Below are 26800 nucleotides of genomic sequence, written 5' to 3' on the forward strand. Positions count from 1 at the left end.
CGAGTGTGAAAAAGATCCACCAGTCTCTTGCCACCACCATGGCATAAAGGAAAAGATGTTTTGCCATAAAAAATAATAAATACCATATTCTCAGAACAAACACAATTGTTCCCATAAAGGCCACTAATCCAGAGAGATATTATTTTCTTTTCTTTCAAAATAGGTGAAAATCTCATTAAAGGCAAGCAACACTCTCTTGGACTAGCCTTTGGGATAAGAAACAAAGAATCACAGAGGGAAATGTTGGAACTGCCCATTCTCTAGGGAAAAGGAAGTTTTAACATCATTCTTTGACCTTTTCTTGGTCCCAGTTGCAATACCACTCCTAATGTGAAGATAAACATAGGAGATTTAGGCATCCGATTTTGAGTACTTCCTGTCATTACAATCACAAAGGGGCATTCACTAGACAGTTGATTCATTGGTTTCTCCTTGTTTGATTTCATGTTCATGGAGCAACCTAAGTTCCATGTAGGTCTGCCAATAGGGAGAGAATATGTTGACTCCATGAGCCTTATTTTATTTATTTTTTTCTGGCCATGCCATGTGACTTGAGGGATCTTAGCTCACTGACCAGGGATCAAACACGCGCCCTGGGCGGTGAAAATGTGGAGTCCTAGCCACTAGATAACCAGGGAATTCTTAACTCCACGAACTTTAAACATTTCTGGCAACTCACTGGAATCCAGCAACATGGGTGAATTTGGAGAGCATTACCCTAAGTGAAGTAAGTCAGAAAGAGAAGGAAAAATACTTTATGATATCACTTATATGTGAAATGTAAAAAAAAACAGCAAACTTATGAATATAACAAAAAAGAAGCGGACTCACAGATACAGAGAGCAAATCAGTGATTAACAGGAGGGTGAGGGAAGGGAGGAGGGGCAATACAAGGGTGGGGAATTAAGTGATACAAACTACTAGGCATAAAACAAGCTACAAGGATATACTGCTCAGCACAGGCAATACTGCCAACATTTTAAATATCTATAAATGGAGCATAACCTGTAAAAATTGTGAGTCACTATGCTGTATACTTGAAACTTATATAATGTTATACACCAACTATACTTCAATAAAAGAAAACAAATGAAAACAAATGAAGTAAAAATTTCCTGAATTTACTTCCTGCTAATTTCTCCTTTTCTTCACAGGCCAAGTTTCCTGGGGGGGAACAAAAAGACAATATCCATTGTCTCTGTCCATTTTGCCATCTGTCATTGTCCCTTAGTGTATTGTGAGCTGGCCCTACCATTTCATTGCAAATGTTCTTCTTTACTAAAGGCAACAATAATTCTTAGTTGCAAAAGCCTACAAAGACTTTTCTCTGCTTATCATATCTCTCACTCGATAAGCACTGGCATTGGAAATATTTTTTTCTTTGAACTGTTCTATTTTAACTTCTCTGACATCTCTCTGTCCTCATTTCCTGTCTTCTCTGGACTCTCCCTCTTGGTCTTTATATGCTCTAATTCTTCTTCCACTCCCTAGAGTGTTCTCAGGATTTGTATCCACTCTAGAAATGTTCGGAGGCACCCCATCTACACTCATGACTTTCATTATCATTTATTAGCCCATGACTCCCAAATATATATGTCTAACTTCAACTCTCCATCTGGCCAACTGCCCCTGGACACGTCTACTTCAAACTCACAATAACCCAGTTCCCTATTGCGGGAAATGGCACTTTTGTCTAACCAGTCACCCAAGTCAAAACCCTAGGAATCTACCTCAATTATTACTTCTCTCTCTTTCTCTCTCTCTTTTTTTGGCTGCACCATGCAGCATGTGGGATCTTAGTTCCTCAAATAAGGATCTAACCTGTGCCCCCTGCAATGAAAGCAAGGAGTTTAACCACTGCACTGCCAGGGAGGTCCCTTTCTTTCAAATCTCCTTCAGTTTTCAGAAGTAACAGGTACTATCAGTTTCACCTCCCAGACATCTCTCCTACTTGTCCCTTTTTCCCAATGCCCATAGTCATTGCCAGCATGACTAGTTCCTGAACATCTCTCATGTCTTAGATAGTTTAACCTTATAAGGCAGCCTCTATCAATGCTCATTCTGTGGTGGAACTATTTGAGAAAATTAAAAAATAAAGGCAAATGCTCAATGACTCACCCCAGAAATTACTTTTAGTTGAGCCCTGGGCTTTAGTATTTTGGAAAAGTTCTAATATGCATTTGAGACTCCAAACCACAGCTTTATGGTCTTCATAGATGAGTTGGACCATACAGAAATAATCTGACTAGGAAATATCAAAGTGACTGAAGGCTACCAAAATTATGTCATGGGTCTCTGGTAATTATAGCCTTAAGCAAAACTAAATAAAAGTAAAACCAAAAACCTCTGTTATTTTTGTTATAATTGATATATTGGATGTAGAATTAAGGTGATGCACTGAATCTTCAGTCATGAAAGGGTCAATAGGTTATACAAGCATATGACATGAATATTGGAGAATGCATGACTTGTTCAAAAGGCATTCTGATGCTAATTTTTAAAAGCAGCTAAGAATGGCTAAGTGACTAAGTTGTGGCCAGTGGGGAAGGGAAATTGTGGAGTGGGGCTTATAAAGAAGAATTATGAAAATGACCGTCCACCAGCATATACCTTTCCTTTACCTTTTCTCCTCCTTTTCTTTTATGTGGGACCACCACCAGCCACCTTGGATGGTGAAGTAAGCATGAAGCCAGAAACCAGTGGCAGACAGTAGAACAAAAAGAGGAGCCTAGGTTTTTGATAACTCAGAGTTGCCATAATGATCCTGGTTTGTCTATGTTTAGACTTCTTTTATGCGATTATAAACCAGACTGCTATCATTTGGCCTTTCTGTTTCATTCACCTAAACCTGATGCTGTTACAATTTTTGAAGGTAACTTTAGGTATCGTTTCTTAACCAAACTTTACTATTTTCTTGACTGCTTATTTATTGTTGTGGAAAAGAAAGGGAATGAAAGAGGGAAAGAGAAAGAGAGAACCTGGTAGTTCAGAGTGATCTGGCAAGAGAGATAGTATCATTTTATGGTGGAGGTGAGTGAATAAGAAAATAGCTTGGAGACAGATGTAAAATGATTAGATAGCATGGGTTTTTTTGGGGGAAAGCTTTTTTCCCTCTCTCTCCCAGATTCTGAGGACATGAATGTTAGATCTTTTTTCACATGGATCCCTGAAGCCAAGGTTTTGTTTTGTGTTTTTCAGTCTATTTTTCTTTCTGTTGTTGAGATTGGGTAATTTCTACTGTTCTAGCTTCTTGTTCACTGATTCTTTCCTCTATTCTGCTGTAGAGCTCATTCTTTGAGGGTTTGTTTTTTCTTTCAGTTATTACATTCTTCAACTCTAAAATTTTCATATATTTCTTTGTTATATCTTCTTCTTTTTTTTTTTTTTTTTTTGTGCTAATGTGCTTAGTCACTCAGTCATGTCTGACTCTTTGCAACCCCATGGGCTGTAATCCACCAGGCTCCTTTGTCCATGAGGATTCTCCAGGCAAGAATACTGGAGTGGGTTGCCATGCCCTCCTCCAGGGGATCTTCCCAACCCAGGGATTGAACCCAGATCTCCCACATTGCAGGCAGATTCTTTACCATCAGAGCCACCAGGGAAGCCTGTAAATACTGGAGTGGGTCGCCTATCCCTTCTTAGGGGATCTTCCTGATCCAGGAATTGAACTGGGGTCTCCTGCATTGCAGGTGGATTATTTATCAGTTAAGCTACCAGGGAAGCCCCCCCCCCCGCCTTTTTTTCCATTTAAGGGTATTCTAACTGCTTACCGAAACATTTTTTGATGGCTGCTTTAAAATGTTTTTCAAATAATTTTAACTTCTCTGTCACCTTTGTATTGACATTTTCTTTTTATTAGTTTGCAGTCTTTCTGGTTCTTGGTATGATGAATGATTCTGATTGAAGCCTGAATGCTTTGGGTATAGTGACACTCTGGATCTTATTTTAATCCCCTCTTTTAGCTGGCTTTCCTGACACTGCTCTGGTGAAGGAATGGAGGGGGGCGTTGTCTTTGTTAATGCCAGGGGTAGGGATAGAAGTCTAGGCTCCAGTTTTTGCCTCTGTTGATACCTACTCGGGGCGGGGGGCGGCTGGGGCTCCTCATTGCTCTTAAGTGGTAGCGGGAATTTCAACTCCCCACTGGGCTTCCACTGCTAGGCCCCTAGCCTAGGAGGGTAGGAGTGTTCTCTAGGTGGCCTCCACTGACACCATGGCAGTGAGGGGTAGCCTCCTTACCTCTGATGGTGGAGGAAGTCCAGCCATTCCACACAGCCCTCTGACTCTTACTATCAGGTAGGGGTGGAAGGCTTACCGTGTGGTTTCCAATGAAATCTTGAGGACAGGGGAGAATGTGTGAATGGGTACTTGTTACTATCCAGCAGTGGGAAAAATCCTGGCTCTCTACTTGGCTTTCTCTGAAACACACGAATGGAGCTGAAGTGTAGAGAGATTGGGCTGTTAAGATGTTGGGGTGTCTCATTATGGCCTTGAGGGTGTGGAAGTTGGTTCCTCACCTAGCCTTTACTGGCGTGAGTGTGACTGGGGCCATAGGTTTTTATTATATGGTATTTGTCTGCAGTAGTGTGGTTATTCTCTAAAGGTTTTCTATCTTGCTAGGCTGCCCCTTTTTTTGGCACTTTGGCTAACAAAAGTAGTCTTTTACTGGGGCATTTGGGTTTGTGCTTCTTGACTATTTGGGATTTCTGGTTTTGGGATTCTCCAGTACCCTGTATGTGATATAAAATGCTAAATGAAAATCCAAGAACTTGCCTCTGTGTACCTATTTGGATCTTGAGGTCTCTAGCTAGCATGCCTTCTTTTCTTCACTTTTCAGAGTCTTCTTATTGTTTTAGAGCAAGGACTTGTGTGCCCAGTGTGCAGAAGACCAAACTCTGACAGTGAGTGTTTGCAGTAAAGTAAGGGTTTATTTAAAGCAAGGGAAACAGGCAGCTCATGCTAAAAACACCTGAGCTCCCTGATGGCTTTCAGACAGCATTTTTAAACCTAATACTTTTTAGACAGTATTAGGGGAGAGGGCTGTAGAATGCATAATCAACTTGTGGACCTTCACATCAGTTGATGGTGAGGGTGACGTTTCAGGAATCTCAACTTTCTGATTCCAACTAGTCTGGGGTCTACCTGCTTGCAGTCAGCACATAAGTCACCATCCTCTACCTGGGTGAGGGTCTTAGATTCTATTGAGCAACTCAGAGATGTGCATCAGATTGTTATCAATGTCCCATTAGGAGGGATTCCTGTGATTAATCATTCATTAACTGCTTGAACCTGCTCTTTAGAACTCAGTGATGGCCATGGAAATTAAAGACTTTTTTCCTTTCAAATGAGAAATGGGGGACATGCAGGGGCTTTTGTACCTCGGAAGACCCTGAGGGGTCCCGATCAGTTTCAACTCTCCCCCCGGCCCACCCCCGCCGCACGTTTTCTTTGAAACTCCTCAGTCTTGAGGGGTACAGGGGCAGGATAAGAAAGGGAATAAAGTTTTGGATAGAGAGATTAATCACAGACCTACCAAGGGAATTTGGTTTTAGAGGGACTTGGTTTCAGTATGTTTATTTTAGACGTAATGTCCAGAGTTTTCAGTTGTACTGTGTGGGAGGAAAAGAGAAAAATATATCTACTGTATTTTTCCAGAGGCAGAAGTAAAGATCCTGAAATGCACTAAAACACAATTTCAAGCAAAACTACACGGCAGTGACTTAGGGAGAAGTTACAGGGCCTTTCCAACAAAAACATCAGGAAGGTAATCAAGTAAAGCCAGCCATAGGAGTAACTGTCTTTTCAGATACATTAAGATCTGTAAGCATCTTCAAATAGGAAAAGTTACTTTAAAAAATCAAGGTGCTTATGAGAAAACTTCTATGAAAATCTCAGAGCCTTAATTTATGAAGCAAATAGGGCTTTTGAGAAACTATACTAAACTACACGATGTAGGAATATGGAGAAATTGTAACTCACCCCTGGTCCTAGTTGAGCAAAACAAATCAAACTTTCAATGCCATTCAGTCCCTTTTCAAAACCAACACATGCATTTTGTTTTAAAAAAAAATTAAAAAGCCCTCATGTGCAGCTTTAGGTCTGCTTCCTCTTCTTTCTGAGTTATTTCTTCTCTCCCTTTCAGTCCTAGGAGAAAGCAGTTCATAAGAAGAGACTTTTGTAAAGAAACATTCATTTTCTGAGAAGAGTCCTACAAACAATTTAGAGAAACAAGCACTGTACCTCACAATAAAAACAACAAAATCCATCTGATTGGATATAAAATCTCAAGAGGACTGAGATATAAACTTAAGGAGTTGGGCAAGCAATTGATATGTGGGCCTGTTTTCTAAATACCTTTGCTTTCCAGGCTCATATAGTTGAAAGGCAGACTGCATGTCAACAATTATATAAACCTGTAGTGCTACATTGCTTGTAGCATTAACAATTGTAGTTCATTGTTTGCAGGAGGTCTATCCAAGCTGAAACCTAAATAAACCAGCAACAGATGATCAGGTAGGAAATGCTCCAGAAACTGGTAAGTAGATTTGGGTGGGGACCCAAATCTAGGAGACTGTCCCCATGGCTGAAATAATTTTTTCTTCCCTATCTTCCTCCTTTCCTTGGTTTTGGTTTGTGTGGAGTAGAGGGCTGGGGTGGAGAGAAAGTCAAAGAAAAGAACTGCTTCTCTATCAGTTACAAATAGGGATCTTGCACTCTGTACCAGTTTTTGGAAACACTGCTACCATGCCAAGAACCCTGAGAGAGCATACTTGGAAATCATCCAGTTCCTTTAGATACTTTGAACTCCTGTGTGTGGCTGCAGTGGAGGTTAAAAAAAGTCAAATCTGTTGATTCTGCTACTTAGATCAAAAGGTTGGGTAAAAACAACCTAGGCAAGTGAATAAATAAAATGAATTCAGCAGAGTGGTTTCTATTGCCCTAGTCTGTTCTCACTCTCTTTCCTTCTGTACTGTGTGGTGTGCTAAGTCGCTTCAGTCCTGTCCAACTCTTTGTAACCCTATGGACTATAGCCTGCCAGGCCCCTCTGCCCCTGGAATTCTCCAGACAAGAATACTGGAGTGGGTTGCCATGTCCTCCTCCAGGGGATCTTCCTGACCCAGGGATGGAACCTGTATCTCTTATATCTCCTGACTTTGCAGGCGGGTTCTTCATCACCAGTGCCACCTGAGAAGCCCCCTTCCTTCTGTACTACTTTCCCATAAAAACAAAAACAAAAATAAACAAGCAGCAAGTCTTTGTTTTGGGTGTCCATGGCTCCCAAACCTTCCATGGGGTCAGTGAGGAAGTGAAGCCCTATAATCATCGCCAAAGGTTTCAGAGATTCAAATATGTACACGAAGCACAGATAGAAGAATGAATAAATCTCCTTTCTGACACACAAACATACTTTCTGCACTTTCATTTGCCTTTCAGTTCAGTTCAGTTGCTCAGTTGTGTCTGACTCTTTAAGACCCCATGGACTGCAGCAAGACAGACTTCCCTGTCCATCACCAATTCCCGGAGCCTATTCAAACTCAAGTCCATCCTGTTGGTGATGCCATCCAACCATCTCATCCTCTGTCATCCCCTTCTCCTGCCTTCAATCCTTTCCAGCATCAGGATCTTTTCCAATGAGTTGGCTTCTCGAACCAGGTGGCCAAAGTATTGGAGTTTCAGCTTCAGCATCAGTCTCTCCGATGAATATTCAGGACTGATTTCCTTTTCGATTGACTGGTTTGATCTCCTTGCAGTCCAAGAGACTCTCAAGAGTCTTCTCCAACACCCCAGTTCAAAAGCATCAATTCTGGTGCTCAGCTTTCCTTAAATGTAATGGATGCAGAATTTTCAAACATTAGAGAAATATATGTTCGAGGAGCAAGTTCCTAGCAATTCTATACTTCGAAGAAAACAGTATTGTTTTCCTACAATTTTTCAAATTTATGGAGAAACTATTCGGCAAATTAAAATCAACTGAGTCTGATAAAGTTATTGCATTCATGGTAGATTTCTGTGTTTGTTTCTCAATGAATAGACACTAAAAACACAAATGCTAACATCAAGAGGCCCACGTTTTATTGAAGTTAAAAAGGGATCACTGTTTTTGGAAAGCTTGGGAATTTCTGCTCTTGCTTAAATAGTGCAGCAGCTGCCGCGAGCCAAAGTTCTGTCCTTGTCTGCAAGGAAGCAACACGTGCAGTTACAACACTCGAAGAGGCGGTTCTGAGGGGCAGGTGTTGCAAGGAGGCGCTGAGTGACAGCCACCGCCTCCCACTCGCCCTCTGGGTTTTGGTAAACAAGGAGACTCCAACCCGCAGTCCGTAAATAAGGGAGGAACTTGGGGGCGGGGCCAGGGAGGTGTCCGCCCCCCTATTGGTGGTTCTCAAAGGGCGGAGAGATCTGGGACGTCTGATTGACCTCCTTCCCTGTTTGTAAGGAGATTGACGGCCGCGTCCCGCCGGGTCACGCCTCTCGGCTCCGTGCTCCTCCCCTCGTGGGTAGGTGTCCGCCCCGAGCGGCAGAGCGCGTGCGCATGCGGCCCCACGCCGCAGCCGAGCCCGCCCGCCGTACCACGCACCCTGGCAGTCAGTGGGTGAGCCGGGAGCCGCGGAGGTCACCGTGGGGAGGCGGGGCGGGGGCAGCATGGCAGCCTCCTTACGGCTCCGTGGAGCCGCCTCCGGCCTCCGGTATTGGAGCCGCCGGCAGCCTCCGGCAGTGGCCAGCCTTGCAGTGGGTAAGGACCTCGCTCCTTCTTCCCCCGTCCCTCCTCCAGTCGCCCGCTTCTCGCTCCCTGATCGCCGAAGAGGTTTTTTACACGGGAGGCGCTGCGATTAGATCGGGGCTTAAAACCCAACATTTTGCCTGGTTCCAAGGCCTAGGCTCTTCTGCGGCCGCGGCTCGCGCCCGCCAGTGCGTCTCCCAACTCTCCCCACCTGGATCTACATGAATAGGGTTTAGCGTCCTTCTGGGACTTGGTAATGCGAAGAGCTTGGGATAGAGGGAGGAGTGTTTGGGTCCGATTCGTGCTTCTTTGAAGTTAGGACTTTGAGGACAATTGGAGGCCCCAGCCCCACGGCCGACCCCGTACCCACGCTGGCGACCCCTGGCCTTGCAGCGCTGGCTGGCCTTTCAACGCCCCGGGTGGGCGCGCCGTCTGGCCGCAAGACCTGATTTTTGTTAAACTGCCTTAACTGTTTAGATGTTTTTACACAAATGGAGTCGGTACAGACCAGATGATCAGACAGTCTTTCCAGCAAAGTTTTAAGTCACCTTTGGGTGGCCAGGCGGCCTCCTTACCCTCCCCGCCAGCCCTCCGGCCCCCAAGTTCTCTGTAACTGTGCCACCTGAAGATGGCACTTCTGTCAATTTATTAACCAGAATACTTTGTGTCCTTATAATTGTGGCCTGAAGCTATCCTGCTTCCGTCCCCTTCCACCCTCCGTATCATCATAACTTATGGAAGCTAACCATCGATTTAGGAAGAAACAATTTTTTTTAGACCCACAGAGAACTAGTAGTCTTTTCATTTTTCAGAGGAAAGAACCTAAAGCCTCTCGGATAAGTGAATTAGGATATTACAACAGGACCTAGAAAGTAGTCCTTGGTTCTTCCTGATTCCTGCATGTTTCTTCTACAACAGGATTCCTGTTTAATTGAAAAATTGATTGGTTTGTGCAGACACTGCCATTGTCTTCCTGTAAAAATTTTTAGTTTTGACAGTGCACTGTTTAACACGCTCATACTTGAGAGTTTTGAGAAAGCCTTGGTATTAATTTTTTTCTGATCCTCACTGAAAAAAAAAAAATAGCAGGCTGAGAATTGAGTTCTTAACAGCCTCCCTTCCTATCCCTCAGTAAAAACCTAAGCAGAAGAGTGGATTTCCTGTCTGGTTTGAAAAAAGAAAGCTCCCTGTGATGAGAGAAAACAGATGTCTGATACAGAATCACAGTAATAAGATACAAACTCACAGAATTTGTCAAACTTGAGTGTAACCACTGCTTCATCTACATCTATTGAACTACAGAAAATGCCTCGCACATTGGAGATATTAAAAAAAAAGTCACTTTTCTGCAGTAGTAAATGTAGCACCAGTTTTCAGATGAATGTATGATTCTTTCAGTTTTGATTAGTCAAAGAAGACATATGTGCTGTTTAGTGGTTTTACAAGGTGTTCTAATGATATTTTAATGAACCCTTGAAGTACCTTTTAGAGTTACGAAAGTTCTTAAAATTCATGGAAGAGGAGTCAGAGGCTTTTGACTATAATAAATGCTTCTCTAGACTGGAAAGGCCTACCTTGAAACATTGATAGACTACTTTGGCATGTAATCTTGTTATTTACCCAAATACATTGTAATAATACAGATAAGTGACAAATTTTGATTTTTTTTTTTTTTTTGGTGTGTGTGTGATGATTGTTTGAAATGCTTCAGTATTCTTACTCTGGAATTGTTTTAAATGTTTTTGTTAATTTACTGCAAAAGTGTTAACTTTTTTGATGTTGGAGTCTTAAAAATTACATGCCAGTTTGGAGTCTAGGGACATTAAGAAAAACAGCCAAGTTCAAATAGTAACATTATTTAGTGTGCTAAATTCTGTAGGCTGTTTGTCTCCATGGTATGTTTAACATGTTTATATCATATGGAGGGTAATATTATAAAGATCTGTACAGTTATTTACAGTTTGAAAAAAATAATATCTAGTAGTTACTGGTTAATAGCATATCTTAATTTTAATATTTAAAACTTTAAAAAGGAAATAGAAAAATGAGAAGCATTAGACTAGCCATACATCACCATTTAATAAAAGTAAGTTTTGTGTTTTATCTTAAAGGGTAATTAAATTTAGTTTCAGACTTCTTTGTACAGACAAAAAAATTACAGATGTTGACCCTCTACAGCCATTGTGATTCACTAACAAGCATAAGTAAAAATAAATTTGTAACAGATCATCTTAAAGTGACCACCTGAGCAAAAGTAGAATGGGAAAATTAGCCAGAATTATAGACAAATGGGAATACACTTCTTTATTATTGACGCTGTGTGTGTATGAAATCTGCTTTTAAAACAGCATAACTCCTTGTGTAAATAAGACTAATGGCATTTTTTTTCTCTTTGCATTAGCTTCTACGGTTGCACACGAAGCTCTGAGAAACTGCACGTGACCTTGGGACCAAAAGTTGACCTTAAAATTGCATAAGGAAAATACAGTTGACCTTTGAACAAAATGGGTTTGAACTGCAAGGGTCAGCTTACAAATGGATTTGTTTTCAGTGAATTTGCACTACAGTTGGTTTAATCTGCAGATTTGGAACCATGGATGTGGAGGGCCAACTACAAATTATATTTGGATTTTGTGAGGAGCGTCACAAAACCCCCACTTGTTCAGAGGTCAACTGTATTTCTAAAATAACTTGATCCAAATAATGAAGGCCTTTATAGAGTCACTACCCTTAGTCTAGTAATACATAGCATTAAAGCAAAAGGAATGCTTATGACATAATATGTGATAAAGTAGGACACCAAGTTGTATATACAACATGTCTCGTGATATAATTTAAAAAATGCATTCAGAAGACTGGTTCAGTTCCTCTCAGTTGCTCAGTCATGTCTGACTCTTTGCAACCCCATGAATCGCGCAGCACGCCAGGCCTCCCTGTCCATCACCAACTCCCAGAGTTTACTCAAACTCATGTCCTTCGAGTCGGTGATGCCATCCAGCCATCTCATCCTCTGTCGTCCCCTTCTCCTCCTGCCCCCCAAGACTGGTAGGGCTATACAAAAAGCGAACTGGTTATTTTTGTGTAGTGAAATTAACTTTTTCCTTATGACTTTGTTAGTTGTTGTTCAGTTGCTAAGTCATGTCTGACTTTTTGTGGCCCCATGGACTATAGCACACCAGGCTCATCTGTCCATGGGCTTCTCCAGACAAAAATACTGGAGTGTTGCCATTTCCTTCTCCATGGGATCTTCTCGACCCAGAGATCTAACCCGTGTCTCCTGCATTGGCAGGCAGGTTCTTTACCCCTGAGCCACTAGGGAAGCACCTTTTTCAGATTTTCCAGTTTTCTACAATGAATTACTTCGATGCAAGGGAAAAAAAAAAACTTTTGGAAATATAAAATAATTAACCTGTTACCAGTTTTTGCATTTTTATGCTTGGAGTAGCCTGATTTGGTTTGACAGTGTTAACAAGATATGGGTAATTTTGTCCATGTCTCATTGGAGAAAGCAGTCATAACCTGTAAATTTACAGCTATCCATTTAGAGATTAACTTTGCCAAATTTTCTGGCTATTTCTTCCTCCTGGTTGCCACCTATGTGGTGGTACTGAGAATCACAGAGGTTTGCTGATTAGATATAATCATTTCTTTAATCTCTGTTTCATCTCCTAGTACATATTCATATTTTTCAGAGCTTCTCTAAATCTTTTATTCAATGTTATCAGTCTGTGAACAGTCAGTTGCAGAGAGATGGCAGTACATAATTGGTTTAGATAACTTGGAGCTTGACTCTAGGTCTGGGAGGAAAGGATATTGGGGAGTAAACCTGAAATGTTTGTTTAATGGTTGCTGCAATACAAATTAAATTAATTCTTTGCTGGATCCATTTTATCATTATCTTTTGTTTTAGCACTGATTTTTATCCCCATTTGATGAAACCTCTCTCTAGTTAGTAATTCATTCATGTAACATTATTTAACAAACTGTGTGTCACCAGGGCACGTTTTATTATAGAAGTAGTTATAAAAGTTGTTTTACCATATGCACATGCTAAAAACTCAAAAGGTGATAGAATGAAAAGTGAAATTCTGTGCCGTCAGTCCAACTCTCTAGCTGTAACTGCTGTTTCTTATGTAGCTTACAGAAATTTGAAAGGATTTAATGCATGTGTATTTTTTTTTTTACGGACTTCCTTGTGGCTCAGGAGTGAAGAATCTGCCTGCAATGCAGGAGATGTGGGTTTGATCCCTGCATCAGGAAGATCACCTGGAGAAGGAAAGGGCAACCCACTCTAGGATTCTTGACTGGGAAATCCCACGGACAGAGAAGCCTGGCAGGCTATAGTCCATGGGATCGCAGAAGAGTCAGACATGAATTAGCAACTAAACAGCAATTCCTTTTTTCTCCTCAAACACTGTATGTTACTACATATAATGTTCTGAATCTTACTCTTTTGCCTTAACATATCCTGGAGATTTTTTCCTTATACTTTTAGATAGATATACCATGTTCTTGTGAACATTACATAATATTTCATTGTGTTGATTTTCTATGAAATATTGAGGGCCCTGTTAATGTATATTTAGTTATATAAATTAAATGTCCTATTAATATGTATTCAGTTCAGTTTAGTCACTCAGTTGTGTCTGACTCTTTGCGACCCCATGGACTGCAGCACGCCAGGCCTCCCTGTCCATCACCAACTCCTGGAGTTTACTCAAACTCATGTCCATTGAGTCGGTGATGCCATCCATCCATCTCATCCTCTGTCACCCCCTTCTCCTCCCACCCTCAATCTCCCAGCATCAGGGTCTTTTCCAGTGAGTCAGCTCTTCACAGCTGGAGTTTCAGCTTCAACATCAGTCCTTCCAATGAACACCTAGGACTGATCTCCTTTAGGATGGACTGGTTGGATCTCCTTGCAGTCCAAGAGCCTCTCAAGAGTCTTCTCCAACACCACAGTTCAAAAGCATCAATTCTTCGGCACTCAGTTTTCCTCACAGTCCAACTCTCACATCCATACATGACTACTAGAAAAACCATAGCCTTGACTAGACGGACTTTTATTGGCAAAGCAATGTCTCTGCTTTTTAATATGCTGTCTAGGTTGGTCATAACTTTCCTTCCAGGGAGTAAGCGTCTTTTAATTTTATGGCTGCAGTCACCATCTGCAGTATTATTATTTATAATTTTTCTGTTGTTACAAACATTCCTATAGTAAATTACATTTTTGTGTTTTTTAGAGTTTATATATAGTAGGAGTCAGCACACTGTGGCCCAACAGCTGGACCTCTGTTTTTGTAAATAAAACTATATTGGAAAATAAGCACAGCCACTTGTTTCTATATTGTCTATGGCTGCTGTAAAACTGTAGTGGATGAGTTGAATAGTTGTGACAGAGGCCTTATGGCCCCAAACTGAAATTGTTTATCCCTCACCCTTTAAGATAAAGTGTGCTGACCCCTTACATATAGCGTATATTCCTAGAAATGGAATTACTGTTTCAAAGAGTATGCACATTTTTAAATTTGAATTTTATAATGAGGCTCAAATGTAGATCTTTTTTTCAAATTGCTGCCTAGGGTTGACATAAAATACAATTCTACTGTGTACAAGAGTATATGTTTTTATCAGTCCTTCCTAACCAGTTGTGCGTTTTATCAGAGAAACACATTTGTCCAGCTGATAGGTGAAAATGATACTACCTTGCTTTGTTTGCCTTATTCTAATTATGACAGACGTTGAACATTTTTTCTTTTCTTTTCTTTTTTTTTTTTTTTTAATTTTTTTATTAGTTGGAGGCTAATTACTTCACAACATTTCAGTGGGTTTTGTCATACATTGATATGAATCAGCCATAGATTTACACTTATTCCCCATCCGTTGAACATTTTTAAAAAGTTTTTTTTTGGTATTTTCTGTTAACTGTCATTTTGTGATTTTGGCATACTTTAAAACAATGGGTTATTTAAATTTTTCTTATAGATTTTAAAGTTATTTGCATATAAAGTAAAATAGCCCTATTTCTATCTTGTGTTTCACGTGTTCTTCCTAGTTATTTGTGTTTGGTCATGTTTTTTATTTTTATCTTTTCGCATATATATTTGGTAAGTTTTCCCCCCTTGTTTTTTCATGAAAAATTTCAAACATAAAGTTTTGAAAAAATAATGCCACGAACATCTATGTACTCTTTGCTTAGTGTTAATAGTTGTTAACCTTTTCCCAGGTTTGCTTTATTTCTTTCCAAACATGTTCATATCCCACCTGTATTATTTGAAAGTAGAATGCAGACACAATGACACTTTCAACCCTAAATGATTCTGCATGAATCTCTTAAGAACTGTCTCCTACATAACCAAATTACCACTATCTCAGACAATTAGCAGGCTTCCCTGGTGGCTCAATGGTAGAGAATCTACCTGCCAATGCAGGAGACGTGTGTTTGATCTCTAGGTCAGGAGGATGCAAAGATCCCTAGGTCAGGATTGCAAAAGAAAATGGCAACCCATTCCAGTATTCTTGCTTCGGAAAATTCCATGGACAGTGGAGCCTGGCGGACTATAGTTCATGGGGTTGCAAGGAGTCAGACATGACTTAGCAACTAAACAACAACAACAAGGCAGTTAGAACTTCCCTGGTTATCATCCTAATGTATGGCTTATATATAAAATTTCATTATTTTCCTTAAATGTCTTAATGCTTCCCTGGCACCTCAGATCCATCCATATTTCACATGCTGGGTTTGGTTGATGTATCATTTTAGTTAATCTTTGGACTGAGGAATGTCTTCTCTTGGTTGTTTTTTTGTAAACATGTTGACTTTTTAAAAGCAGCTTTATTGCAATATAGTTGACCTACAATAAACTACACATATTTAATGTGGAGAGTTTGATGGGTTTTGACATGTATGTACCTGGGAAACCATCATGACAATCAAGATAGTGATTATATCCATTCATCCCTTTCCTGCCAATTTCCTCATACCCCTACATACTCAGGTTTCTATAATTGTACACTTTCACTGGCTAGATGAATCCTAGCTTGACGATCATTTTTTGTTTCAGTCCTTTAGAGATAATGCTCTCCTATTTTCTCACTCATTTTGATTCTGACAGTAAATCTGCCTTCATTCTTCTCTCTGTTCCTCTGTACATAATGTCTTTTTTCTGCTGGTTGCTTTTGAACGTTTTGATTGTGACATGTCTTGTAGTTTTTTTCATGTTTCTTGTGTTGGAGTTCATTGAGCTTGGATGCGTGGGGTTTATGGTTTTCATCAGATTTGGAAATTTTGCTCATTAGTTCTTCACATACTTTTCCTGTCTCCACTTTGCTTTCCTCTCCTTTGAGGACTCCAGTTTTGTTGTGTATTTGGCTGGTTGAAGCTGTCTCATGGCTCACTGATGTTCTTTTTATTTTTAAAATTCTTTTTTCTGTCGCTGTGTTGTGTTTTGGATAGTTTCTGTTGCTTTGTCTTTTCTTCCATTATTTCTTCCATTATTACATTATAATGAGGCCTACTACTGTGTCCTTTTATTACTATATTTGAAAAATTTTTCTTATCTGTATTTTCTATGACACTGCCCTTTATTAGCTCTGAACTTAACTGTGGACTGAATGTTTGCAGCCCTCCAAAATTCATGTGTTGAAATCCTAATCCCCACTGTGATAGTATTAGGAGCTGAGGCCTTTGAGAAATAACTGGGTTATAAGGTTGGAGCCCTCATGAGTGGGATTAGTGTCCTAAACAGAGGCAGGAGAGCCTGTGTTCTCTCTCTACTCTCCAGAGATACAAGAAGATGGGTCATCTACAAGCCAGGAAGTGGGCTCTCACAGATACTGAATCTGTTGCCTACCTCATCTTGGACTCCCCCAGCTCCAGGTCTGTTAGAAATAAATACTTGTCATTTAAGCCACACAATCTATGGTTTATTTGTTGCAGCAGCTGGAATGGACTGAGACTTTAGACAGTCACTTTTATATTGGTCTTTCTGCCTCCAGGCTGCTCTTAACAGTTTATATTTTGTACACTGCTGCTCTGTCTCTCTCCTTTTAAAGCATGGGTTTGATCAGGTCATTTATCTCACTCAGCCCTTTCAGTAACTACCTGTTTTAGTCTGTTTGGGCTGCTATAAATAAATACCATCGACTGGGTGGCTTATAAATAACAGAAAACTATTTCCCACAGTTCTGGAGGCTGGGAAGTCCAGAATCAGGGTGTTGGTATATTTAGTGTCAAGTGAGGACCCACTTCTTGGTTCAAGGACAGCCATCTTTTCACTGTGTCCTCACATGGTGGAAGGAGGCAAGGGAGCTCCCTGCGGCCTCTTTTGTAAAGGCATTAATGCCATCCTGAGGGTTCTTCCATCATGATCTGATAATCATTGCCTCAAGGCCCCACCTCCAAATACCCTCACATTGGGGGTTATTTTTTCAACATAGAAATTTTGGGGTTACCAAACATTCAGTCTGTGGTACCACCACTTGCTTACAGAAAGTGAAAGTGTTAGTCACTCTGGTGTCCGACTATGCAACCCCATGGGCTGTAGCCCACCAGGCTCCTCTGTCCATGAGATTCTCTAGGCAAAAACACTGGAGTGGGTTGCCAAAATACAGTCAAATTGTTTATAGCATACTTTGCAGCCATGTTACGGTTGCATTTTTTTCTTTCAATCTTAATCTTGCTCTTTTGTTTCTGTGTGTGTCCTGTAGGAAGAGTGGATGGCAGTTAAAAATGAAGAACCTAGAGTCAGATTGGCTGGATTTGAATCTTGGCATTACAACAACTTGAATCTGTGTGTTTTATTTAAACTAAGTGTCAGGGACCTGAACTGGAAGATAGGCTTAATGATGGGATGTAATGACGGTGCTATTTATAAAGTGCTTAGTACGGTGTCTGGCATGTAATAAAATGGCCACAACTATTAACTTTTAGTATTCATTTTTTTCTTGGCTTTCCTATTTCCTTGCCTACGCTCATATGCATACTCATTCCTTTTTTGTATGGAACTCCCTTTGTTTCTACTTTCATTCCATTTGAAAGCCTGCCCATCCTAAAATACTCAGGTCAAATGCTGTTTTTTGCAGGTTCTCCTTTAGTATCAGCATTGATTTTTATACTTGATCTTTTACTTTCATGTTGTAGTGTCTGTACCTAGTTGTCTTCTTGTGTTTTAAGCTTGTTGAAAGCAAGGACTGTGTGTCATTTGTGTCTTTGATGGCATCTGGCATGGTACAAATGATTGCTTCATGTTTATTGAATGTGTGAATAAATCATGGTTTTACTTTGCCATAGTTATTGTTTGACTTAGTTAAACAATAACTGTTAAAGTTGCCTGTTAAAGTTAACTGCATTTAAATAATAATATTTCTAGTTTCTAATGTTCTTAGTTAAATTATACCTTTTCAAGCTTAACACAGTAGTCAGGCACACTAGTTACTAGTATTTATGAGAGTTCTCTTACAAAGTATACTTAATATGAAAATAAAAATTCAGTGAGGAGTCATTTCTCTGTCATTAAACCCGTGTGAACCAGAAAGTTAGGCACAGGACTCCTGTCATGCCCAGCATGTTAAACTCAGCACTGGTAAGGTGGTGATGCAGAGGAAGCACACCCATCTTTAATGGAAATGGTAGAGACAGACATGGAGTTCATAGGAATTAAACATGCTTCTGACCCAAGATGACCTCTTTTTCTTAAGCATTAGGGCTTCAAATAATCTGCTTTTAGGAAATCTCATTACATTGAGATTGAGTTGAAGGAAGAGCAGGGATCCATCAGTTGAGAGGATCTGAAACTTAAAAAGTGTTACTGTGATTAGTCAGTATACCCTTTACTAAACACTACACAGTTTTAAAACTGGAGTCCTTGAAAGAAAAAGAAATAATAAAGCTGGGAAATGATAGGAGAAAAGGCAAGTTGAATTATTTTGCTTTCTTTCACTGGACTGTGAACTTTTGGAGGGCAAGGACCATATCTTGCTTGTGTCATAGAACTTCATGCAGTAAATACTTGTTGAAGGAGTAGTAACACCATCTAATGCAGAACTTCTCTGCTGTCTTGCAAAAAGCATTACCTTTAGTTGTATGCCCCAGTGTGATTTCACAAAGTCTTCTATGAAAAGGAAGAAAATAAAATCAAAAGCTGTATACAGATTTTTAAGAACAATTTTCTTTTTCTGTGAGTGAAAATGCCTCTTCTCTGAAAGTGCCTGGAGTTGTTAGCCCAAGGTCCTGAGACTGTTACTGTTGTCATGGAAAGCCCATGAAAGTGTCCCCCTGGTCTCTCCTAGACCCCGTTTATAAACTGGTGACTTTTAAGTTGAAATACATTCTTCTGGGTTTAACATTTTATTCAATTGTTTTTTCATACCATTGGAGGGAGTAGTTTCTATAAATGTGAAGGTGGGAAGCTAAAAAGTTTTTCCATTCTTGGTGCTTGCCCAAGATACAGGTTTTATTGAATACTTTCAGTTTTTTTGTACGCATTTTTAAAGAGGGTAATACAGATAAGAGAATTTAGGATACTTCACTGAACAGGCAACGTAAATAATAGGTACATGGTAACATTATTAAGTTTATTGTTAAAATAGTAAAGGGATGTTGTAGAGGTAGAAAGTAGAAGGGAGATTACTTAAAATTTTATGATTATTCCTAGAGAACTGTATATTCAGAAGTTAGTCTGCGTGTACATTGTTGATATCTTTAAATGATCTTTAGCTTAAAATTCTCCTTTAAAAAGTTTTTTAATAGAAAATGTCAAGATAACAATGACTTATTAATATTAAGTGAATATTTAAAATAAAACATTGTCTGCTTCTGTTAAAACTAATGTGTTGAAATCAGTGTGTTCTAGGTCAATGGCTTCTAAGACTCCAGTTGGATTCATTGGAGTCGGCAACATGGGGAATCCAATGGCAAAAAATCTCATGAAACATGGCTATCCACTTATTATTTATGATGTGTTCCCTGATGCATGCAAAGAGTTTCTAGATGCAGGTGAACAGGTAAGGCGTTTTCTTAAGTTTCTTTTAAGATATTGATGTTTAAAAATGTTTTTCAGACTTTGGTGTTTGACATTCAAGTAAGTAAGAGCTGTTTGGAAGTATACATGATGGATTTGTAAAGTTAACTCATTGTTAATTTTATTTCTTTATATGTAGGATTACATATGTATATATTATATAATATGTAAAATACATGTACACACACACACACACATGTGCGGGAGACTGTGTACTAGTAACCAAATTTAGAGGTTCCCCCCCCTGCCAAGATATGAAGGAAATTCTTCTTGTATAAGGTGTAGAGTGGTAACTGAGGGCTGGATGCAATCCCAGAGGTGGGTGAATACTAAAAAATACTGAGGAATATAGAAAAAAGTTAGAGAACAAATAAACTTCTAGATAACAGACTTGAAATAAATACTGAGAAGACGCAGTGTGTATGCGAAGAGCAGGTTTAGGTAACTTGGAGGCCGTTTGTAGAACTGGATATCGTCTGTCTCCTTCTCCCTTGTGGTTTGTGTGCCAGACGGGGGTGGTTGCAGTGTTGTGTGAGGATGTGTGAGTATCATGTTGGAACTTTTCAGGGTAGGGTTGCGGCTGCTTAGGCACATATAGTCTCTGGATGTTGACAGTGTGCTACCAGGCTTACTGATGCTCTTAAGTAGCTAGGGACTTAGACTTGTTGGAGAGATTTGATCAGTTCTTTGTTCTGGGAAAGGTTGGCCATTACCATCTTCAAGGGTGGACAGGAGTTCCAAGTTGATATTCAGTCTAGGGTGAATTAATTGTTTTTTTCAGGAGATGAATATTACTTTTTGGGATAACACATCTTTGATGTTGGCACTTTCCAATAGTTTATGTATTTATTTGTAAAAATAACAATGGTACATGATCTCTAAACAGAGGAAATATCTATTAAATACAGAATTTAATCAAAGTAACAATAGGAAAATCTTTTGGCATTTTGGAGACTAATATTCCAGAAGTTTTCATGTGTGTGTGTGTTTATGAAAAATCCCATGAATTCCTCTTCCTCCCCCTTCTAGTGATAGAAAGGTAGAAATTGAATGGAAGCTGATTTACCGTGGACTGACAAAGCAGATGCTTAGGGCGTTTCAGATTGTTTCTAATGCCCTTACTCTTCCCTCTGTTCCTGTAGCCCTGAACAGCTTGCCTGTGGAGAACTGAAACTTTCATCATCCCTTTGTGAATCTCTTTGCTGCTGCTTCCCAGATTGCTGGAGCTTTCTGATGCTCTGTCTGAATTGCCTCATACTCTGAAGAGAGTGAGGCATTCCCTAACAAAATTCTGATTTTTTTAGTGTTGCTAATTTTGGGTAGATGCGAAGGAAGGTCACCTTAAGAATAAGACTTATACTTGAGTGAAGGAGACGTTTACATTTTAAAAGGGAGAGAAAAAAAACTAATATTTAATGAGTCCCTACTATGTGTCAGGTCCCTTACTAAATATTTTGTACATATTATCTAATTTTATCTTCGCAACAGAAGTATTTTCAGGAAACTGATGCTTGGAGAAGTTAAATAACATCCCCAAGTTTACACGGTGAGTGAATGGCAAGAGCCAGGATATGAACCAAGGTCCGTCTTTGACTTTGGAGTTTTAACTCTTTTAATTATATGACATATAGTCACTAACTAATGAAATTTATGTATGAGACATTTTTAAGTGTATCTGTGGTGACTTCCTTGATGATTCTGAAATAAGCTACCTATTAACCTATCTACAACCTAGACTACTAGACAATAAAATGCCTAGATTTCTTTTGGATCAGATGGTATCAGGGCAGTAATGATTATATACCACACCCTACTTAATATGTTGTTCTCCACCCTTGAAATTTGTTGGAAGTAAATAATAGTTATCTATTACAATAGATTATATGGTTAGTGAGTATACAGTAGGTTGAATAGTAGCTCCCGAAAGAAGTAACTTAGAAAACTCTTAAAAGAAAACATGAGGGTAAATCTTTATGACATTAGATTTGGCAAAGGACTTTTAGGTATGATACCCAAGATCATGAGCAACAAAATAAAAATAAAAAGACTTCATCAAAATGAAAACCTTTTGTGCTCCAAAGAACACGAGCAAGAAAGTGAAAAGATAACCCACAGAATGGGATTAAATATCTGCAAATCATGTATCAAGAAATACCTGGAGTAACAGGGAAATTTGGCCTTGGAGTACAGAATGAAGCAGGGCGAAGGCTAATAGAGTTTTGCCACGAGAACGCACTGGTTATAGCAAACACCCTCTTCCAACTACACAAGAGAAGACTGTACTCATGGACATCACCAGATGATCAATACTGAAATCAGATTGATTATATTCTTTGCAGCCAAAGATGGAGAAGCTCTATACAGTCAACAAAAACAAGACAAGGCGCTGACTGTGGCTCAGATCATGAACTTCTTATTGCAAAATTCAGACTGAAATTGAAGAAAGGAGGGAAAACCACTAGACAATTTGGGTGTGACCTAAATCAATCCCTTATGATTATACAGTGGAAGTGACAGATGGATTACAGGGATTAGATCTGATAGACAGAGTGCCTGAAGAACTATGGATGGAGATTCGTTACATTGTACAGGAGGCAATGATCAAGACCATCCCCAAGAAAAGGAAATGCAAAAAGGCAATGGTTGGCTGAGGAGGCCTTACAAATAGCTGTGAAAAGAAGAGATGCAAAAGGCAAAGGAGAAAAGGAAAGATATTCCCATTTGAATGCAGAGTTCCAAAGAATAGCAAGGAGAGATAAGAAAGCCTTCCTCAGTGATCGATGCAAAGAAATAGAGGAAAACAATAGAATGGGAAAGATTAGAGATTTCTTCAAGAAAATTAGAGACACCAAGAGAATTTTTCATGCCAAGATGGGCACAATAAACGACAGAATTGGTATGGACCTAACAGAAGCAGAAGATATTAAGAAGAGGTGGCAGGAATACACAGAAGAACTATACAAAAAAGATCTTCATGACCCAGATAATCACGATGGCGTGGTCACTCACCTAGAGCCAGACATCCTGGAATGTGAAGTCAAGTGGGCCTTAGGAAGCATCACTACCAGCAAAGCTATTGGAGGTGATGGAATTCAAATTGAGGTATTTCAAATCCTAAAAGATGATGCTGTGAAAGTGCTGCACTCAGTATGCCAGCAAATTTGAAAAACTCAAAAAACAGTGACCACAGGACTGGAAAAGGTCAGTTTTCATTCCAATCCCAAAGAAAGGCAATGCCAAAGAATGTTCAAACTACTGCACAATTGCACTCATCTCACAACACTAGTAAAATAATGCTCAAAATTCTCCAAGCCAGGCTTCAACAGTACATAAACCATGAACTTCCAGATGTTCAAGCTGGATTTAGAAAAGGCAGAGGAACCAGAGAGCAAATTGTCAACATCCATTGGACCATCGAAAGAGCAAGAGAGTTCCAGGAAAACATCTATTTCTGCTTTGTTGACTATGCCAAAGCCTTTGTGTGGATCATAACAAACTGTGGAAAATTCTTCAAGAGATGACCTGGCTCATGAGAAATCTCTGTGTAGGTCAAGAAGCAACAGTTAGAACTGGACATGGAACAACAGACTGGTTCTAACTCGGGAAACGAGTACATCAAGGCTGTATATTGTCACTCTGCTTATTTAACTTCTATGCAGAGTACATCATGCAAAATGCTGGACTGGATGAAGCACAGGCTGGAATCAAGATTGCCAGGAGAAATGTCAATAACCTCAGATATGCAGATGACACCACCCTTATGGTAGAAAGTGAGGAAGAACTAAAGAGCCTCTTGATGAAAGTGAAAGAGGAGAGTGAAAAAGTTGGTTTAAAGCTCAACATTCAGAAAACTAAGATCAAGGCATCTGGTCCCATTACTTCATGGCAAATAAATGGGGAAACAGTGGAAACAGTGGCTGACTTTATTTTTGGGGGCTCCAGAATCACTGCAGATGGTGACTGCAGCCATGAAATTAAAAGACTCTTGCTCCTTGGAATAAAAGCTATAACCAACATAAACAGCATATTAAAAAGCAGAGACATTACTTTGCCAACAAAGGTCCGTTTAGTCAAGCTGTGGTTTTTCCAGTAGTCATGTATGAATGTGAGAGTTGGATTATAAAGAAAACTGAGCGCCACAGAATTGATGCTTTTGAACTGTGGTGTTGGAGAAGACTCTTGAGAGTCCCTCAGACTGCAAGGAGATCCAACCAGTCCATCCTAAAGGAAATCAGTCCTGACTATTCATTGGAAGAACTGATGCTGAAGCTGAAACTCCAGTACTTTGGCCACCTGATGCAAAGAACTGACTCATTTGAAAAGACCCTGATGCTGGGAAAGATTGAAGGCAGGAGGAAAAGGGGACGACAGTGGATGAGTTGGTTGGATGGCATCACTGACCCAATGGACTTGAGTTTGAGTAAACTTCGGTAGTTAGTGATGGACAGGGAGGCCTGGCATGCTGCAGTCCATGGGGTTGCAAAGAGTCCTACAGTGCTAAGCAACTGAACTGAACTGAAATCATGTATCTGATAAGGACTTGTATCTAGCATGTGTAAAGAAGCCGTGCAACTCAAACAGGACAAGTGACTCAATTAAGTGGGCAATGGATCTGAATGGACATTTCCGCAAAGAAGGTATTCAGACAGCCAATATACACATGAAAAGATGCCAGTATCTTTCGTCATTAGAGAAATGCAATCAAATTCACAATGAGATTTCCACACCCCCTAGGTTGGCTAGAATCACAAAATCAGATGACAAGTGTGAAAAAATTGAACTATCACACACTGCTGATGAGAATGTAATTCTACTCCTAGGTATATGTGAAAGAGAATGAAAACATGTGCCCACACAGGAACTTGTATATAAGTGGCAACATTTTTCATGATATCCAAAAGACAGAAACAACCTAGATATCCCATCAGTGATAAGAAAAATGTGGTGTACCCATACGATGATATATTATTCCACCATTGAATAGGAATGAAGCAGTGACACGTGAAAATCCAGAACAGAGAAAGCTATAGAGACAGAAAGTAGGTTTGTGTTTGCCTAGTGCTGGGTGGAAAAGAGGGATGCTTGCACAAGAGAGAGGTAACAAATGGATGCGGGATTTTTTTCTTGAAGTGATGCAAAGTTCTAAAATTTTGATGGTTGCACATATCTGCAAATACCCTGAAAACCATCACATTATATACTTTATGTGGGCAAATTATATATCACAATAAAGTTATTGGGAAAAAAGATAAATGTCCACTAACCCCAGTACTTTTGACAGTGACCTTAATTGGAAACAAGGTCTTTGCAGATGCAGTTAGGTTATATATCTTGAGATGAGGTCCTCCTGGACTTTGTGTGGGCCCTAAAGGCAGTGATGAGCATCCTTACAGAGAGACATGAGGGCAGGCTATGGCAGGTCCTTGCTGACTTCAGAGTTAATGGTGCAGCAAGCCAAGGAGCAGCCGGGGCTACCAGAAGCTAGAAGAGGCAGAGGAGGCTCTTCCCTAGGGGATAGCATGGTGGTGCCTCCACCTTGATTTTGTCCTTCTGGCCTCCAGAGCTGTGAGAATAAGGTTCTGTGTTTTAAGCCACCACGCTTATGGGAACTTGTTGCGGCAGCCACAGGAAACCAATACAGCAAGAGTTTTGGGAAACGAACATGACTTTACCACTTAGTGTCTGCAATCCCAGGACAGATATTTAGTGTCTTTATCTCTGTTTCCTCCTGAGGATAATAATAACAACCTTTCTCAGAGAGTTGGTATGAGGCTTACATGAATTCGTATTTGTAAAAAGCTTAAAGTCATGCTTGGCATGGTAAGTACTATGTGTGTTAGGTCTAAGTTCCTAGAAGTCTTTGTTTCCCCTCTGCTGTGCAGAGCTGTTATTCCTTTTCTGATGCTTTCTATTCACATGACACTGTCTGAGTCTCTTACTTCTTTGTGAAGAGAAGTTACTTTGATCGCTGCAGATTAAGGCTACCTCAGACTCTCCTAGCAAAACAAGGGATAGGACCTTCATTTATTTGCTACTTTGACTGATGTTTCTTGAGTACTTTCTTTGTGCTGGGTGTGGGTATTATAGCCTGGAACAAAATAGTTACAATTTTGCCTTTGGGGACCAGCAGGAGGTATTAGATGATCAGATCACACAAATATGTGATTCCAAATTTTGATGTCAAAAGAAAAAGTAGCGTCTCCTCAGTTTTCAGTGCATTACATTGGGTGAGAGGGCGGTTAGAGCTGTTCTCTGAAGACTAGCAGTGTAGGCAGATAGCGCAAGAACAAGCAGGATTTATCCAGAGGAATATGGGGACAAAGGAGCAGTTTTCTTTAAAAGTGGAAGGCTCTACAATGATGGCAGTATTTTTTGTCAACAGCAGTTCACCTAGTGAGTGTTGTTACTTTGGGTCTGAGTAAAGCTGAGGGTAGAGGGAAAAAATAATAATAAATAAAAGTGGAAGGCTCCCTCTCTAGTTTCTAGAGATTTCTAATTAGGTCAACAAATAGAAATAGAGTACCAGTATGACTCAATTCTCAAGTCCTTCTTTGGAAAGACTGATGTTGAAGCTGAAACTCCAATACTTTGGCCACCTGGTGCGAAGAGCTGACTCATTTGAAAAGACCCCGATGCTGGGAAAGATTGAGGGCAGGAGGAGAAGGGGACGACAGAGGATGAGATGGTTGGATGGCATCACCGACTCAACAGACATGAGTTTGAGTAAACTCCGGGAGTTGGTGATGGACAGGGAGGCCTGGCGTGCTGCAGTCCATGGGGTCGCAGAGAGTCGGACACGACTGAGCGACTGAACTGAACTGAACCAGTATGTCTAGCAGTCCACCTAGTGCTGTGGAGAATAAAACAGGTTGAATGTGGCAATGTTTTAGATGTGTCCTAGGTAGCCAGACTAAAATTAGGAGGGAGTTTCTATTAAAATTGCATTTTGACAATAATGAAGTGCTGAAGCAGGTTTTGAGGGCAAAAATAATAAGTAACTGTTAAGAGACATTTCATTCCTGATAGAAAACTACATGAATATTGCTTTTAAGGTTTGCTGGCC

At 40.0% G+C, this 26800-nt stretch overlaps 1 protein-coding gene and 1 non-coding gene across 3 annotated transcripts in view; both read left to right on the top strand.

Annotated features, from left to right (window-relative positions):
* Nucleotides 1–8519: 8519 nt before the first annotated feature.
* The window catches only part of HIBADH (3-hydroxyisobutyrate dehydrogenase), a 257836-nt gene continuing 239555 nt past the window's right edge, over nucleotides 8520–26800 (top strand). The window contains exons 1-2 of one of the 2 annotated variants that reach the window (XM_043463330.1): nucleotides 8520–8728; nucleotides 19560–19720. In XM_043463330.1, the coding sequence (XP_043319265.1) occupies nucleotides 8638–8728; nucleotides 19560–19720 (252 nt within the window). In that variant the 5' untranslated portion in view covers nucleotides 8520–8637. The remainder of the gene's footprint in view (nucleotides 8729–19559; nucleotides 19721–26800) is intronic. The other variant, XM_043463329.1, reaches the window with a different exon arrangement.
* Nucleotides 26089–26159, top strand: LOC122439003. The gene has a single exon (XR_006268744.1). It is a non-coding gene; the product is annotated as a small nucleolar RNA SNORD56 (small nucleolar RNA).

This window comes from Cervus canadensis, chromosome 3 (assembly GCF_019320065.1).
Source record: "Cervus canadensis isolate Bull #8, Minnesota chromosome 3, ASM1932006v1, whole genome shotgun sequence".
NCBI classification, from domain to species: domain Eukaryota; kingdom Metazoa; phylum Chordata; class Mammalia; order Artiodactyla; family Cervidae; genus Cervus; species Cervus canadensis.